Genomic DNA, 18,858 nt, shown 5'->3' with positions numbered 1-18,858 from the left:
TTTTATCCAAAGCGACTTACAGTGCATTCGGGCTAACAGTTTTTACCTAACGTGTTCCCTGGGAATCGAACCCACTGGAAGTCCACTTTGCAGGGCACTTACAGTTGAATAAGACAAAGCTTGAATGCTGCCTGAACTCCTTACTGAAGTTAAAGTGTTGACTGTCAAGTGTTAAGTTGAAGAGATTCCCCGAATTTGGTGTGGATTTGCCGTGCCATTATGGATTTATGGCTGTTCAATGTTTCAATGGTTTTCCACAGACATAAGCTTTAAAGTGCTTCATCCAGGTCACCAGTAGCAAACAATGGACAAATGGGCCCTACTGGACAAACTAAGTAATTACACCATTTTGATAATTTTATCTGCATTATATGTTCTGTAGAAAGAAAAAAAATAATTATATCGGCAGCTTATTTGCAGATACAGATATATCGGCAACAAGCTCATTTTAGCCGATAATACGGAGAACGATATATTGGTCGGGCTCTACTGAGAACATATCAGTATCTCCTAATATAGTTTTAAGATAGCAACATGTGAAATTACAATACTTTATTGCAAAGGGATAAAAATGTAAATAATATATAAAGATACAAAATTTAAAAAAGCTATAAAAAACGTTAAATGTATAAAAAATTATATAGTAAAGAAAAACTAAATAAAATTAAAAATAACATTAGGTGCAGTGCAGTCAAATCCCAAAACATAATGACGAATCAATCCTAGTGTGCACAGTCAAAAACTGCAATGCACATACATGAGTCTAGAATACTTATTTATACCAACAGCTGTTTAAAGCAGCTCAGTTACTACACATTACAGCTGTGCTTTCGCTTCAGCATTGGCATGTAAATCTGTTTATGAACTGTACAGTCACAAGAGCATAAACTGCAGTCTCGTGTTTACAAGTCCACATGGGAAGCACAGAATCAGCGTTTTGAAGGGTCTCTCCTCTGGAGTGTGTCGCTGTAATTACGGACAGACACTGTGCAGTCAGCAGCACTCAGTGGTCCAGAAACACTGTAATCCACAAAGCACATCAATATACAAAAGTCAAAGGCATTTTTACATTTCCTTTGGTCATAGACCACCAGATTAAACTGCAGCTCTTACAAGCTCAGTCTTTAAAATTATGAAGCCTACGGTGCACTTATGCAACCAAGTAAAAAAAAAGACAATGCCAGTGGCTCTGTCTATTTCCAGCAACCTTAATAAGCTGCAAATAATACATGATTGATTCAATAGAAATGATATGAGGGAACATTTCTGGCTCCATTCCGCACCAGTGAGGGTAGGGGGAAAAAAAACGCTAAAACAAAGAAAAGGAAGAGGAGGAAGAGCAGAGTGAAAATAGAAACGCAGTGATGATGTGCACCGACAACAGCAGAAACAGCAAATACGCTCAGTGATAATGAAATGATGCAGAGGGCTTGTGTGAGTGTTTTTTGAATTCCCTCCTTCCCTGCCAAAGAAATCTCAGTGGATCATGAAGGTTTTTTGGGTGCGTTTAGTTGCACCTGCATATTCAAGCTGTTAGACTGGGCGAAAGCACACGAGGGGTGTACAGATGGACCAAGACTATCTATGCGAGTCAGAACCTGAATTATAAAATATCTCAAATCTAAAATACTAGCGTCATCAAGAGACACTCCTGAAAGAACATCATTTAGAGGATTGTGATTTATTAATTCATTCGGCACACATGATTCAATTAAATGTTTGGCCATGGCCTGTTTCTACTAAAAGACATTAATTCTGAAAGCAATGCTCAAACTTAATGAAACTTGGTTCATATGAACCTCAGGACCTTTTGAGAAAACACACCAATTTTCATCCAATTCCGCCCAAAGGGGGCGCTGTAACTAGGAAATCCTTATGAATCTGCAACTTTGATCAAGTTCAGCTCTCTGAAAAATTTTATGTTCTACCAAACTGTGGTCATTTTCTCAACTTTTACCATTTATTTGCCATTGAAAAATTTGTTGAGCTGTGTTTGTCTTTATTTGTTATAAATAGAGCAGTGGGCATTGGTCTGAAAACCAAGGAGGTTATTTTTTGTAGTAATCTCCTTACAAAATAATAAATATAATTTCTCAAAAGAGAAAAAGAAACAGACCTAAATTTGATCTCATGAGACACAGAAATACTATTTCATAGTATTCATATGGTGGTCTTTCTGTTTAGTCAGATGTGTTCTTAAGACCTGTGGTTAGCAGAAAGTGATGGTTAATCTCAGTGATTTTCCTCAAACATCAGGTTTGTGGCCATTATTGGCCACTTCTGCCACCACAGGAGGTACTCTATGAGAGGACTTTATTGATTGGATGAGATGATGTCCACTGATGCTAGTCATTTCAGTTCACAGTGTGGAGCAGGGATTCTGGGGATTTTCTCCACATCTGCCAAACCCTGTCATTTTTCAGACTGTGTACATGGGATTCAAAAACCAGAAGGATATAATGCTCTCTTTTTTTCCCCCCAGAGTTTTCTTTTCTTGGCATTTTCCAAGTAAAACACCATACACACCTTCTACAAAGAATATAAACAAGAATTGAAGCTTGCAAACCAATTAAAATTCATTCAGTTTGACATCCAAATGTCACCCATAAATCAGGCAGGTTTGACAGAAACATGTCCTTACCTGTCAGCATCGGTCACCAGGGCCAGACGGCCGTAATCCCATGCCACTTTCCGCAAGATGGAGAAGACAAAAAGAAGAACCTGAGAGACGGTGATACAGATAATCAGAGACAATTCAAGCTAATACACAAATTGAGATAAAAGCAATGTGCTCAAGGACAAATGTTTACAATCATATTGTAAAATATATCAATCCTGTGACATGATATTGTCTATCCAATAATGTGAAAAAGTCATACTTCTTAGGTGAAAAAACACTCTTGAAAGAAGATTATTTAAAGGAATTTTGAATTATTAATTCATTCAGCATGCAAACACAAGCCAATTAAATGTTTGTCCATAGCCTACTTTTACTAATGAATGTATCTTCTGAACACAAAGATCAAACTTAATGACGAACATCAGGACAATATAAGGGAACACACCAATTTTAATCCAATTCCGTCCATAGGGGGCACTATAACTAGAAAATCCTGATTAATCTGCGGTTTTGATCAAGGAAGTTCAGCACTTGACAACAATAATTCTGTTCTACCTAGATGTGGTCATCTATTTAGACCATGATGATAACAAAAGTTGCCAGATTAAAGAAAAGAACAATGCAATTAATACATTTGAGGATAAATCAAGGCTTAATTGTTCAGCTGGTGTGATTTGGGACTTTTAATCAGGTTTATATTGACCCGAGCAGAGATGAAGAACTTGTTTGCCGTTGACACTTATGTGCATCTCGCAACTGAAGACATCAGAGAGAAATGTAGGTCAAGAGGGCAGCCAAGGTGCTGAGTTAAGGAAGCTGACAGAGTTAGTAGGTTAAACCAGTGCTGTTATGTAGCTCTGACAGCCACTCGCTTCAGATCTGTCTGCCCGTCTACATTCAGAGTCCAAGGTCGCTTAATTATTTCATAAGAAGAGATTGTGTAAATATAACTCTGACCAGATAACCAGGTCAATCCATTGGTGCTAAGGTCAACGTTCTAAAATTATGTTTAGTTAGTATAGCATAGAACTGCAGTGTAAATTTAGATCTGTCTAAATGATAAAAAAAAAATGGCATGATTAATAGATGGATTAAGTTGACTGCAGTAGACAAGAAAAGTATGAGCTTGTCATCTCTTCACCAGATCATCATGAAATGCCAATTCTCACCACTAGATGTTTAACATAGACGTACATTTTAATAATTATTTTGCTGTTTTGTGGTATTTTACTGCAAATATCAAACTATTCTTGCTTTCTTCTACAGGGAGAGCAAAAAGACATCAAGGTGCACATTTTTCCATACAGGACACTTACCAGGAAGCACATAAAGTCTAGCGCGAGGACAGTGGGAACCCCTCCGAAGGGCAGTCCCTGCAGCACGGTACTGCGGATCCGGGCCGAGTAACAGTAGTCTTTGGAAGCATTGCTGTAACAGTTGGCCTGACTAATACAGGTCGGGTTCCCAAAATTCCACATCATCATGACCAGATGTTTCGCCACAATCACTGCAACATCCTGATGAAGAACCTGAAGAGAAGTTGAAACAGATAAGAGTATTTATACTCAAACTACACAAAAATCTAACATTCTAGATCCAAGTTTGTTTGTTTGTTTGTTTGTTTTTTTGTTTTTTTTTTACGCTATATTTAAACTTAATAATAGTAATAATTGGTTGACTGATATATTACCATATACTGGCCGATATTTGACATTTTTTAATTATCAGTATCGGCCAATAAGTGTAAGAAAACAGCTTTATTTTTCTTTTCTTTTTTTAAAGAAAATTATACATTAAAGAAAATAAAATCATATATTTAAACTTACAAATAACAATAGTAATTATTGGTTGACCAATATATTACCATATAGGCGTATTAGCCAATTTGTGAAATTTTTTAATTATTGGTATCGGCCAATAAGCGTCAAAATCAGCTTTTATTTTGACAGCAATTTTGAAAAGAAAAAATAATATTTATACTCAAATAATAATAATACTTATTGTTTGCCGATATATTGCCATACATCAGCCGATATTAAATTTTTTAAAATTAATTATCGGTATTGGCCGATAAGCATCAATAATGTTTTTCATTTTGACCATGCTAAGAACGGAAATTCCATGTTGACGTGCAAGCATAACCTTAAAATCATTAATTTTGACTATGTTAATTATTCATGTTTTAACTATTTAACGTAAAAAAAGAAGAAAATGTACATATTTATTATTAAATAATAATGGTATTTACTGGGTAACCAATATACTGCCAAGGCTAATATATGGGCCGATATTTTCCAATAAATTTCCATTATCGCCGATATGTGTTGGAGACAACTTTTTGAAAGCGACAGGAAGAGACTTTTATTTTGACAGTGCACCTGAGAGTAGATGTGGACATAATCTTTAAATCCTCGATTTCAAGCTAAGCAAACTATTAATGGTTTAAATAATTTCTTTGTGAAAAATACTAGCAAGTTGAGCTTAATTTTTTCATATTGATTCATTTTGATTTCTAATTTAGTAAATATATAGCCAAGACGGGTACACTTGCCGATATGACATTTGTTTATTATAAGTATCAGCTGATAAATGTCAGTAAATGTAAAATACATCTAAATTTCATTGCAGCAAATGTTACACATTACTTTAATTCCATATATCATATGTATCTCATCATATTTATCATATATTTACATCAATCACTCACTTCTTTAAGGTATCGGTATCAGCCATCAGAAAGAAACGGCATAACATTTGACCGTTAATAATAATATTAATACTTATTATAAAATATTTATTTTAATTAGTATTATTATTACTGCAGTAATACTGTACAAATGCACAGTCTCTGGCTTTTCTCCAACATCTCCCTCAACATTTAGAGTATTCAAATGGACAATAATGCCTCTCTCATCAACACTAAGACAGAAAGCAGATATGAAAGCAGTCAGCATCATCTGACAGTCTCCTCGCCCTCATACTGAGCGTGATTATATAATACGGATTGTTCTGACGCAATGGAACACTAGACACTCTTTTGATGAGCGTCCAACTCCTCTCCTCCGTCTGAATCAGCCCACTCGTCCCAGAGCTCACCTGCTCTCACACGCTCCACCAGCGCCGCCAACACCTTGGCAGGAATCATGGGAAATCTAAACAGCCCACACAGATCCACGGCACTAAAAACAGGACGGTTCCTTTCAGCTACATCTAAAAACTGATTTCAGGCAAGCTCAGGGGAGTTGAGTGTTTGTGCCACAGATCTCAGTGTGGGAGTTTTCTGACTGAAGGTCAGAGGTCGTAGGTTTGAACACATGCAGGTAGATTCAATGCAATGTTGCCGAGATGGATGAATGTTTTACTTGTATAGTAACTAGTAAGTAATCACTAGTACAAACATGACTGGACAGAATTAGCAAAACTATTATGACTGGCCAGCATCTATGAAGATTTACAACAGTTAATCAGAGGAAGAAAAGGAAGATTTGCAGTAAATGATGACTTCAGTTTGGGTCAAGATTGTGACATCATATCTAACGACAACAACAAACATTATTATTGTCATCATCATTATCATTATTATTGTTAAAATGCCTTTGGGTGAGTCGTAATAATATTAATACTGTAAAATACATAATAAAGTAGAATAATCTAATGAACAATTATTGAAATAAATAAAAATACAACATACTATAAAAAATATGAAAATGTATATAAATAAATTATATAAATACAATAAATACAACAATATAATACTATATAATATACAAATGGAAGAGGAAGAAAAATCCACGTCCTTAAAAAAAAAATATCTTTTATAATGTGGAACTGAAATTTAAAAATAATTCTAGTTAATAAATGTAATTCTACAAGGCATAAGACTTGATTCAAAATAAAAGACTGATTGTAGGTTTGCATAAGTACGGTCTGCTCATATCCTTTAATACTTGATAAATTGATTAATAATTTGAGACCAAAAAACTATGCTCTTTATATAAAGAGTGAACAGGATGAATTCAAAAATGCTCATTTTGGTACTACATAAATAAAAAATAAAAGTATATAATAAAACAATAATCGTGATCTATTTCTGCTGCAAAGTGGTGGTGAGAGTGGGATTATATCTAGTACATGGAGCTAAAGGGTTGCACATTGAATGGAAAGTGTATTTAAACTGTGATCCTTCAGTCTGGAGGAGAAACACAGATAATGCATGAGCACTAATCCTGAAACTCTGGCCCTTCTGTAAGAGAAACAGATTGTGCTACATCACAGTTTCTGTGCCAGTAATGACCGAGGATGACTGGATCAGCGCTGAAGAGACGTGATCCAACCCCTGGCACTGTCCAAACACAGCACACGAGCGGCTGATGGGCTCGATCCGCCAGCTGAGACTCAGTGAGAGAGAGAGAGAGAGAGAGAGAGAGAGAGAGAGAGAGGGGATAAGAAGGTGAGGTCGGGCTGCAGCAGCACTGCGGTAGATTGTTCTGCTACACTAGTCTCAACTCTCCTTCAGTCCTTCAGCTCCGGATCCGTTCCAAACACCTAGTGTGCTGCCTACATAGACAGCATCACAGACACACTCTACTCCAGGACTCTTATGGCTGTATCATGCACATATGATGATGAAAAACTAATTTTCTATATTATAGTATACTTTATTACTTATTCTATGTGTGTGTGTGTACTGTTATTTAAACAAAATTTTACATTTATCCATAAAATGTATAAGATTTTTAAATAAATTACATAAATTAAATACAAAAATAAACAAATATTAAAAACACTAAAGGACACTAATAAAAACAAATGAAACAAATACATATGATAAATAATAGTAAGTAAAACGCTAAATTAAATTAAATGCAAGAATATACATATTTCTACAATTTCTGTGGTTACAAATAATAGAAATAAACTAAATCCACTGACTGTAAGAGTAAAAAAATCACTGCTTTTAAATGTTTATATGTAAATGTTAAATTTAATTGTAGTGCACTTGTGCATAGTCAAATGTTCTTGATCAAAATATGCATCTTAGTAAGATATTAAATGCAAACTGTTGGTTTATTTTGCAATAAGAATGCGCCTAACGAACCTGCCACTTAATACTGAACAAAAATATCGACAAGAATAAAAGAAAACCACCATGTTTACTTCAAGACTACAAATAAATGAGTTCAATAGGACATATTTAAATTAGGCCTAGAGTATATATTATAGTATAGACTCAGTACACAGCCAGAGCAGAAGGAAATGCAAAAAAGAGAATATTTTTACATACATTTTTATTTTATTTTTAATGCTGTTTTTAATGTATGATGCTTGTGGAAAAATGTAGTCTATGGTGGTAGTATCAACTACTGAAATTTTGGCTTTGTGATAAAAACTTAAAAATAAAAGTAAATCTGAGAGACGGAAAGCCTGTGTGAATGTCCCCTTAGTAGCAAACATGCAGCTTTAGAAAATGCGATCAAAATAATCACAGACACAGAGCACAGCACAGACACCTAATAATGGAGTTTTAGCACAGCTGTAGTGAAGAAACAGACAACCTGTTGAGCTCAGACATTGCTTAGTTAAACTAAAGATGCAAGAGAACATGCTGACAGAAAGTCAAAGAAGCCCGTCAGGCTGCTCCAGTAACATCATCATTAACAACATGGTCATTAATATTCTCCATTCATCAATGGAAAACAAACAGAGCAAGTGTGAGTGAAACTAATGCTGTTCTCAATCCAGATGGGAGTGCAATCATTTCCATTCATTCAAAAGCATTTCTGAATATCACGATTCATATTCCATATGCAACACAACTCAAAGAGATTCTAAAAGAAAAACTGCATTAAAGATTAAAATGGTTATTTAGGGGTTGCTTACAAATAAAGTCCTCAAGACAGACGCTCAGAGGTTCTTAAATGAATATCTTTAACTAAAGATGATTACATAAGACTCAAGAGAGTTAGTTACTGACCGGTTGTGCAGGTACAACTCATTAACCATTCTCAGGTCGAGTCAGACAGGACTGAAAATGATGAGGATCAGTGAGTCGTGAATCTCCAAATGATTCAGTGAGTCGTTCTGTTTGATTCAGATCATTCAGTTCTAGGCTGACCACACTGGTCATGTTGAGTGTTCATTTCTATCTTCTGTCTTAATATAAACAGGTGTTGTCTATTTATAGCTTTTGTATTATAAAAGCTAACAAAGCTAAATGTGTAAAAAAAAAAATAATATTTTAGAAAATAAATTACAATTTAATTAAATACAAAATACATAAACAATAAAACAATAATAGATATATATATATATATTTTTTTTACAAAATAATAAAATATAAAAAAGTTCTATAAATATTTAGTTCTGAAAAACCAGTCAGTTCTGATAAAATAAACAAATAAAATAATAAAAATAAAATATATTTTTTCTAAAATAGTTCTAAAAAAAAAAAAAAAAAAAAAAAAACTGGTTCCAGTTTTACATTTTTTAATGGTTTGTTAAAAACTGTAAAACCAAGATCAGCCAATGGGAGATGTCACTGTTACCATGGAAACAGGAGAAGGGCTGTTTTGTGTTTTGTAGGCAGAGGCTAGATTTACTCATCTGACTCAATCATCATCATCATCATCATCATCACCTTCTTTCCTCTCATCTCTCTGCTGGAAATCAGATGTTGTACTGTTATGATTCATCCCTGAGCTGATCCGTTTGGTTCAGAGCTTTGAAACACTGACTTTCCTTCTCCCTCGGAGCACAAAAGGAAGTAATCTGAAGGCTTTTCATGCACTTACAATGAACTGGGTCCGAAGCGTTTCAAGCAATGCTTCAATATTCTCATTTACGTTCAGAGGAAAGACAAGAGTGAGAGTAAATGATGACTTCTCCAGAAACAGGCCAGTCGTTGAATCCGGTTAAACCAGATCAGGTCTTCATAGAGAAGTTTACAATGTTTAACAATGAGGAGTCTGATCGCGGTCTGATCCCGAGTTCAGCTGGACTTGTGAATTCAGCGTGTTGAAAAACAGCCAAGAGCTCGGCATTAAATATAAAGGCATCTTCGGTGTGAGGCGTTCCCTGAAGAATACAGCACAAGCTTGGCTGTGCTTTTTTATTCATACTCGTTTTATGTTCATTTATTTATGTTGAACACACTAACCTACATACAGTTATAAAAAGCAAAAGGATGTTTCTATTTTCTCTTAATTTTGAGCCAAAAAGAGGAACGGGGAAAGTGAGAGGAGTTTGGAATCAGAAAAATGAGAGAGATCTCGAACCATCTCATAGCATCCAGATCTCAATGCGGTATATTTACCAGTGAAAAACGAACAAAAACACAGTGCACATGCATAATACATCAAGTAATTAGAACTGACTTCAAATCAATAAAGCATTGAATTTTCCTGCATCTTTAGTTGACACATAAAAGAGAGAGAGAGGAAAAGTTATCAAGCGGAGTAACAGGTTAATGATGTAGTCGTGTTTTCCAGCCCAGCACATTTGAAGATTGTGTTATTTTAATTGTGTTTCATGCCCTGTATTATTAATATTGATCTCAACATCCTCTATGACTTGACCTGGACACTAACAAAGAGTTTGCATCATATGATCTCAAATTCAATCGTCTCTAACTCGCCGTGAAAAACACAATTAAAAAACAAAGAGAGAGAAGATGAAGACAACGACATAGAAAAACAATTAAAGGGAGAAAACCATGAAAAGAAAAAGGAAAAGAAAGATGGAAAAGAAAAGCAGAACAAAAACAAACAAGAAATTCAAGAAAGAAGAGATCGGTGAGGAGGAGTAGAAGAAAGGAGAATAACAACGAAGAGAAGAAAAGGGTTAATTAAAGATGAAGTTGTTGGCAGCATCTGTGGTGTTAATGTTGTACCACAGCTTTCAGAAAATCACTGTTTTAGTGTGAGTTTTAACAAAGCCCAGAATAAAGCACAATTACATTAACCGTGTTAAACTCACACGGAGGAGCGTGTAAGAATAACTTGATTAACATCCACGTGTTTCCTGTTCACAAGCTCTTCACCAGCATTTGCTAATCAGAGGAAAACTCCTGGACAAAACAGCATTTAGTGTGAGCTGAGACGGTCCTCAACCAAAAAAGAGAGGAAGGGATTTCCAGAGAAGGAACTAAAAGCCACGAACAGAATGAGAAGCAGAGGAGAAAGAGAAACATGGACAGTGTTTCTCAAAAGCATCATAAGCCTAGATCATACAGCCATTAGTCTAGTGGTTTCATCAAACTCAGATCATGTGCTTTCAATTCAACGGAAGCCAATGAGACCGAATCATCACTACGGATTGGACATCATTGTGCCGTGATTTGATAAAACTCTGGACGACTGGATACATTTAGAAGCAAAGTCTGATAAAATGCCAAAATAAGCCAACTAAATGACTGGAGACATTCACGTAGCAGCAGACTAGTGTTTAACTTGGTGATTGTAGAGTGACAATCACAATCTACAAGCTAGAATCAGCAGAAGTCACCAGAGAGCCACTTCTGAGTAGAAGAAAAAGCATTAATATGTAAACATAAAGAGACCTTAGTCGTGATTCTGCTCTCGGTGAATCATGTTGCCATGTTTTGGGTTTTAAGACAAACGCCAGAAAACTGTATTTCACAGTCGTAGAAGGAGACAAAACAGCAATAAATGAATACAAAAAAAAAAAAAGAGATTTGATCACTTGTGAGAGATTGTAATTTAAAATTAAAATAAATAAAAAAATACAGGTTTGCTGTTTTATTGAACTAAACATTTTGTTACAAATGTTACCCACTACTACTAATTATTATCATTTTTAAAAATAAAAACATAAAAAAAAACTATTATGACAACTAAAAAAAAAAAAAAAAAAAAAACACTGATATTTAATAATATATATAAAAAAATCTAAATAAAGAGAAAATAAGTCATTTTAAATTTTTTGATTTTTCACAGTAAAAAGAATTGTACTTACACAATAATAATAATTGTACTTTACAACTGTAGAAATACGGTTCTAACATTTGAAGCCATGAAAACCCATGAAGCTTCTCTTTTTGTTGTTCTCATTACAAGATAGATGCATCACAAATGCACATTAAAGGATTTTACTTGGTAAACCTGACTGTTATGCTGCTCTCCGTTGAGCTAATCTGATCCGTTTAGTAATGTCCTGCACCGCTGCACTTATTAAAAACACGTTATATATCGAGTTATCTACACAGCATCACATGCCCCATATGAAATCTGAAACATCTCCTGGCTCTTGTGCTGAAGCAATCGAATTAAAACTTTAAGCACTTTATTAAGGGCTTTCTCTTGTGCATTAAATGGCACGTCTTCCTTCAGCGAGCAGGAAACAGTTTCCCAGCGTCAGCGACCTGCCGAACCACTTGATAGCGTCTGCTTTTATTGGGTTATCAATGTCTTGAAGCTGCTCGCAGACGTGGTGATGGCCGTGACCCCAGCAGACGTCTGGAGCGAGAGGAACTCCCTCATGAATCCCTGTTCCTGATCTGCTGATCGCTACATCTCTGTCACAGAGTCAGGAGAAGCTTTTAAAGTCTAGCATGAGGCTGGAAACATCACCGTCATGGGTTCAGTTCTCAGAGACCTCGTCCCTTGGATAAAAGCAGCTAAATAAATATAAATGCATGAAAAAAATACATGCCAAATTGAGCTGAGAGCACAACACGCTTATTAAAAGCTGTATATTTAATAAACAAACGTGCCAAAACACTGATTGAGACTTTCAAAAATACTTCAGAATTTAAAATCATAATTAGCGTCGTGTTTTAATGAAAAGTAGTTATGCAATAGGATTTGAGTTTACGTTAATTAAATGCATCTCTGCGACGACAGACTAGAAAGAATTAAATAATGCGATTTTTAAATGTCACGTCACTTATCTAATCAAACATCCCAGAGACGCAGAACTCTAGTCATGTGAAAATGAGAGACTGAAATAGCCCGGCCAAAAACAGCAACTAGATCCTCACATTTTCTAAGGGTAAATGCATGCAGTGTTTGTCATGCAAAACTTGTACTGATGCAAATTACACTTTAAACTAACTTTGATTTAATAAACATTAATTAGCTACAGGCTTTTTCTCAAGGACAGTTTACTGGAGGAAGAACCAAACTGCGCAAACTGAAGTGTGAAAGGTCACCTCTATTATTACGCAAACAAAGTAAGATGATTTGATCGTGTAGCTTATATTATAGAAGTACATGCATTTTTCAATATCAAGGCCATTGGTTCAATCTCCATGAAATGAATGAAATGCACTAAAACTAAAATAAAGAATGATTAAAATGGCCCACACAAAAACAAGAACTAGATTTATATATTTTAAATGAATGATTGCAATAACGCAAAACCTTTGAAAAACAGAAAATGCATGAAAGTTATAATAATGCATATCGTGAAAGCAATTTGAAAGGATAGTTCACCTTTGAGTTGCTCCTCACTGACTTAAATAGTGTCTTTTTCCCAATACTATGGAAGTCAATGGGAATTAGCAACTGAAAGTGAATTATACTTTAAGTTTTTTTGGATAAAAGCATCAACATCAACCAGAAGCGCTAGGAGAAGCGTCATAACTTTCACAACATGAGAATGTTTCTAATGTAAGTGCATGCAGAACTTGTCATGCAAAACTTGCAGCACTAATGCAAATTACAGTTCAAACTATTAAGTTTGAGTTAAGATAAAAAAAAACACTATTAATTATAGGTTTGCTTTTCTATCAACTTAAGAATATTTTAGGCAAAGAGCAAAATGTCTCCCAGGGGAGGATTCACCTAGTTGCCCAAATGTGCTCAAGACTCTATTAAAAATAAAACCTGTTATTATATTAACAAACTGTAATTAGTTGATTAGATCTTGATGTTCCAGGAGCTCAAACAGAAAAGCATGCATTTAACGACATCAAGGTCACGGGTTCGATTCCCAGGGAATAAATGAACGGATTAAATGTGCATCTTATCCAAAGTGACTTATTTGATCAGTTCTTGTTTCCCTGGGAACTGAACCCATGACATTAGTGTTCTACTGGTTGAGCTTCAGGAAAGCCCAATGACATCTATAGTTATGCTTTTAGCAGACAAGTGTTATTCAAAGCAATGTACATTGCATTCAATGCATACAGAATGAAAGAGGGGTTTATATAGAACACCCAAAAGCACGTTACAATCATGAGGGGGTCTCTCCTCAACCATTCCCTGGGAATCGAACACACAACCTCGGCATTGTTAGCACCAAGCCTGCTAAAGTGACATCGAAAATACTCTAATAAAAACAACATCAGAAGCAGAGAAACCTTGTCACTTGTGCATGTGGCTTTGTTTTGCTCAGCATATAAACGTTTAAGGATTTGCATATTCCATTTATATTATCCTTTCTGTTATTTGCATTAGGCATTCGTCTGTCTATCAGAACAACGTGCATTTTTTTGCAGCAGCCCCTCACTGCAGAACACAAGATCCAGGGGGCGTAGATGGATCCACAGGCGGTGTAGATTTGTTAGGTTTAGGGTAGAGATGGGTGAGATGGCCCCCTGGTTCTTGTGTTTTTTGGGTCATGACACACCCGTTGAGAACGGCTGGCAGTAAATACCAAGCACGCAGCATGACACAGCAGTGAGGATCGCCGCTGGCTGGAGATCAGTTGTCAGCGCAGCTGCGTCTGTCAGACACACGGGGCGTCATGTGACCACACACACTTATCTCACACCGACAGACTCTCTGCGGGCGAAAACATGACGTTTCAGAACCGTGATGGTTTTGTGGTTATCATTAAGGGTTTGTTCTTTGGATGTATGAGCACAAAGTCTCAAATCAAACTGTTCAAGTGATTTGTGGGTCACTTTTTCGAGGATCCTGAGCCAGATCTGGAAAATTAGAGACTTGGGGATGCACTCCTTTAACTTGAGCCCTGGTAACCACACAGAATACCCTAGCAACCGCATATGAATCTACTAAAAGTATGATGACACCTACAGATAAACTTCTGATGGCATGCTGTAGTTTTTATAGTTAAAACTGTAATAGTAAGCTAAGGAAACTGTTTTGTGATTTTTAAATGTTTTTTTTTTCTTCTTCAAGTTTTGGTTTGTTTTATTTAACCAACAACAACAACAAAAAAATAATAATAATTTAAAAAATAAAAATAATAATAAATAAATTGTTTTGTGTTTTTTAAATGTTTTTTTTCTTCTTGAAGTTTTGGTTTGTTTTATTTAACCAAAAAATAAATAAATAAATAATAATAATAATAATAATAATAATAATAATAATAATAATAATAAAAACAATAATAAATAAATTGTTTGGTGTTTTTTTAAATGTTTTTTTTTTTTCTTCAAGTTTTGGTTTGTTTTAACAAACAAAAATAATAATAAATAAATAAATAAATACATAAATAAGGTATAAAAATGACAAAACACACACACTAATATATATTTATATATATAAAGTGTGTATAGTTTTTTAATAAGTTCTAAAAAAAAGTAAAAAAAATACCATTTTATTTTATTAAACTGTAAACATTTTAATAATTTTGTTTTGTATTTTTGTCATTTTTAATAGTTTTTTTTTGTCATTTCAGTTATTTAATTACATCAAGTTTAAAGTCACAAAAAATTTAGTTTATTTATTTAGTTTTAGAAAAACCTAAATTAGGTGCAACTTTGGCAACAAGCTTCAAGCTAAATCATTAATGCATTGAAATTTGACAGTGATATTGCTATTTAATTCTATAGAGGACATGCACACTAATGGTGTCAGTTTGCTAAATCTCAGAGAAGCAGGTGAACACAGATCTGCAGATGAAGCTCAGGAGGGTTAATAATAATGCAGATCGGTCCGCAGGGTTTTTCCAGCACAGGGTCATCTGTCATTATGAGCAGCTGCTGAGAGACGCTGAAGCACATGTCTATCCTCTTCAGACTGAACCTCTTTCCACAGATCACGCTCAATACAAACTTTACTCCTGGCCATCAGTGAAACACAGTCAGGCATTCAATTATACGCTCTAAACAGTAGAAGAAAAAAAAACTCCAGAGAGGGGTTTCAAATAGATTTTGTACATTTATATAAGCTTTACAGTGAGAGAAAAAAAAAATACATACAAGTACTGTACATAACTCACATTAAATATTATATTTAAAAATATAGAATTTATATAAATTCTATTTTGTGTGCTATATAAAAACTATTAAATATATATCTTATTCTTTACACAAAAAGGAACATTTAAAATAAATTCGCTATTAACTATATACATATATTTCAATTACTTTAATATATAACTTTATATTTTAAGCCCCAAAAATGACGTAATAGTTTTTATTAATATTTTGAATTTGTTTACAAATAAAATAATTTATATAAGCACAAGTAATTTATATAAACATTTATATAAAATCTATATAATCAATACTTTCAATAAATAAATTTAGTAATTAAATAAGTTGTGGGTCAGATATCTGATACTCAAACTGAGCCCATGGGACAGTCAAACTGTTAGGTTCCAGGAATAAGTTATTATTATGCAATTTGTGCAACACTAGCAGCACAGAATTGCAAAAACACCATTGGTTTTAATCAATTTTGGCACGTCATGTTCAGTCAGAACGATTAAACAGATTGCAATTCAGTTCGACACCACTAGCAGAACATAAGCATGTTTCTCAGAAGACTTATCAGGAAATCTTTTAAAAGAAAATGGGTTCAGACCATTGCTGAAGATGATTGAACATGACACTTTCATAACCTGTTTTCAAGCCAACACCTGAGACAGAGAGAGCAGACCGTATTAAAGCTGGTAATCATATTATCCAAACCTGATTTACAGTCGGCTGTGAATGGAAACCAGCGTGTTCTACACGTTTACACCCCGCAGGTCAAACCGGAGACCAAAAACACAAGGCACTGAATCAAACCAGCACAATTTAATGGAGTTTTTCTCTTCATGAGTTAAAGATGCACAAACTGACAGTCTGGTTAATTTGCATGCTCTTTTGATTGACAGCACTCTCATTACAATGGACATCATCACAGCAGTAACATAAAGAAACGGTCCAGACACGAACACATGCTTTCAAACTAATGACAGCAACATAAAACCTGCTTGGATTCACTGAATTTAAACATTATTGCTCGATCAAGCTTGTGTTCAAATCACTAAAAAATCCTTCATAAGGAAACTTAACAAGGGAGATCCAAATATTAAAAATGACCCCTATGTGTCCACCTGATAATCTCATTGCACTCAAAACTATAGAGATATAAAATAAATCAATGTAGAAATCACTACTGGACACCAATTCCATCAACTTCTTCAATTATAATAACTAAATAAATTAAACCTATAGGACTGACCATATTCATTCATGAAAAAAAAAAGATAAAAAACTGAAGCATTGCCTAAAACAATATAGCAGCAAACCATGGGGAAGAGTAAGAGTGCAATCTATTATCTACAAATAAAATGTTTTTTTCTTAAGATATTTTATTTACAATAATGGTATATTTGTTTTATAATAATTTAACATTTTGTTTTTGCATTTTTTTTAAATGAAGTTAAAATGTACCAGAATAATACATTTTAAAAAAAATTATAAAAACATATAGAAATGTTTTCATTAGCTTATAAAATATAATTAGTCATGCATTCATCAGATCAAAACAGATTCAAAGATTATATATTATTCGCAGAAAGAGAAAGGCGATTAAACAAAAGATAGATTGTCCTCTTACAGGTTCACAGGCTGGTGGGAATGAGCCTTACACAATAAGGATGTGTTGAGTACAGCTTTAATGAATCGCGCCGATAATAAACACACAATGTAACAAACAGCGGATACAATGTATCGCGTCGCGCAAATGAACGCGCGCGGGAAAAAAAATACCGCGAGCGAGAATTACAACATCACTGCGGCAAATATTCACAAATGAACGGAATAGAAATAAAGACTTGTGTAACCTGTCAATCCGATCGGATTTGCTGTCTCTGCTGTTTTCCTCTGCTCCAGTGACAAGATCCCAAACAGAATAAATCCGCTTCCAAATCCACCGCGGCACAAATGAGCTCTAGAACCCCATTTAATAATATCCTCATCGGAATAAAAGCACACGCACTTCTTCTCTGGGCTTTAATTTGTCTGAAACTGTTTTTTTGACACAGGTGCGGGGTGTGCTTGTTTCTTTAGGAGACAGCACAGACGGACCGAGGACGCCTCGCGAATATAAATACCGGTTATTTGGAGGCTTAATATATTCAGCTGTGAAGCGGCGGAGTGTGGGGAACCGTTTTAAAAATGGCGGCCCGCGTGGATACCTTTCAGCGTAAAAGTCCTGCAGGTTCGCTGAAGAATAAGGGGAATTTGAATTAAAAGCCCTCGATTCACGGCTTGCATGTTTTTAAAAAAACAAATATAATTTGTTATTCAGTTACAATTATTTCACCTACATGATTTTTTTTGCTGTAAAGAGCGTTTTAAAAACGTTGGTTTCAACTACAGAGTGTGAATCGGACAAATTATTTTGCATTAATGGAGGAATTGCAGGCTGCTAATTGTTCTGGTAAAATTATTTATTTTAATAATAATAAACTACATAATTAATTACACAGTATAATTAAAATATAATATAGATCTTTTTTATAATTGAATATAAAAAACGGACTATTTTTGAGCTGCATGTTCATTAGATAAGGTACAGTATAAAATAATGTATATGAAATGATGTATCAGATGAATGTCATGAATGCCATGGGTCATATATTCTTTAACCTATTGTCATTTTTTATATAGTTTTATAGATGAACATCACTCTTCCATGCTCACATAAGCTCCAATATGACAGATAAATCCATTTGTGATTACATACTGTAAAGACTGACTGGACACAATCATTGATCTATATAGATCTATCTATCTATATATCATCAGTGGTTCAACCGTAACATTATGAAGTGTAAAGAACACATTTTGTACGTTAATAAAGAAAACTTTTATTCAACAATTTGTCTACTCTGCCATTGTTCAAAGTTGCCCCATGTATCATCAGCATAGATGTTATTTGGTAGAAGCTTCAAGACTGGAAACTTTCCATGGGAATTACCGGGAATAAACTGGACATTTGGAAATTTGCTAAATTGCAGGAACCGGGGACATAAATGTAGTTGAGAATAAAATCTTGCAGCATAATCTTGATTAAAACAACTTGATTTCATGT

At 34.6% G+C, this 18,858-nt stretch overlaps 1 protein-coding gene across 5 annotated transcripts in view; it reads right to left on the bottom strand.

Moving 5' to 3' along the window:
• Positions 1–17,919, bottom strand: part of LOC113078571 (CSC1-like protein 2) — a 44,557-nt gene extending 26,638 nt beyond the window's left edge. For 4 of the 5 annotated variants that reach the window (XM_026250876.1, XM_026250877.1, XM_026250880.1 and 1 more), the window contains exons 1-3: positions 17,606–17,919; positions 3,937–4,149; positions 2,642–2,721 (exon numbers count right to left, since the gene is read on the bottom strand). In XM_026250876.1, coding sequence (XP_026106661.1) covers positions 2,642–2,721; positions 3,937–4,104 — 248 coding nt within the window. In that variant the 5' untranslated portion in view covers positions 4,105–4,149; positions 17,606–17,919. The remainder of the gene's footprint in view (positions 1–2,641; positions 2,722–3,936; positions 4,150–17,605) is intronic. The other variant, XM_026250878.1, reaches the window with a different exon arrangement.
• Positions 17,920–18,858: the final 939 nt, after the last annotated feature.

Source organism: Carassius auratus, unplaced genomic scaffold (assembly GCF_003368295.1).
Source record: "Carassius auratus strain Wakin unplaced genomic scaffold, ASM336829v1 scaf_tig00026011, whole genome shotgun sequence".
Classification (NCBI taxonomy): domain Eukaryota; kingdom Metazoa; phylum Chordata; class Actinopteri; order Cypriniformes; family Cyprinidae; genus Carassius; species Carassius auratus.
Note: the sequence above shows the minus strand (reverse complement) of the source record. Positions and strands in the feature narration are given on the sequence as shown.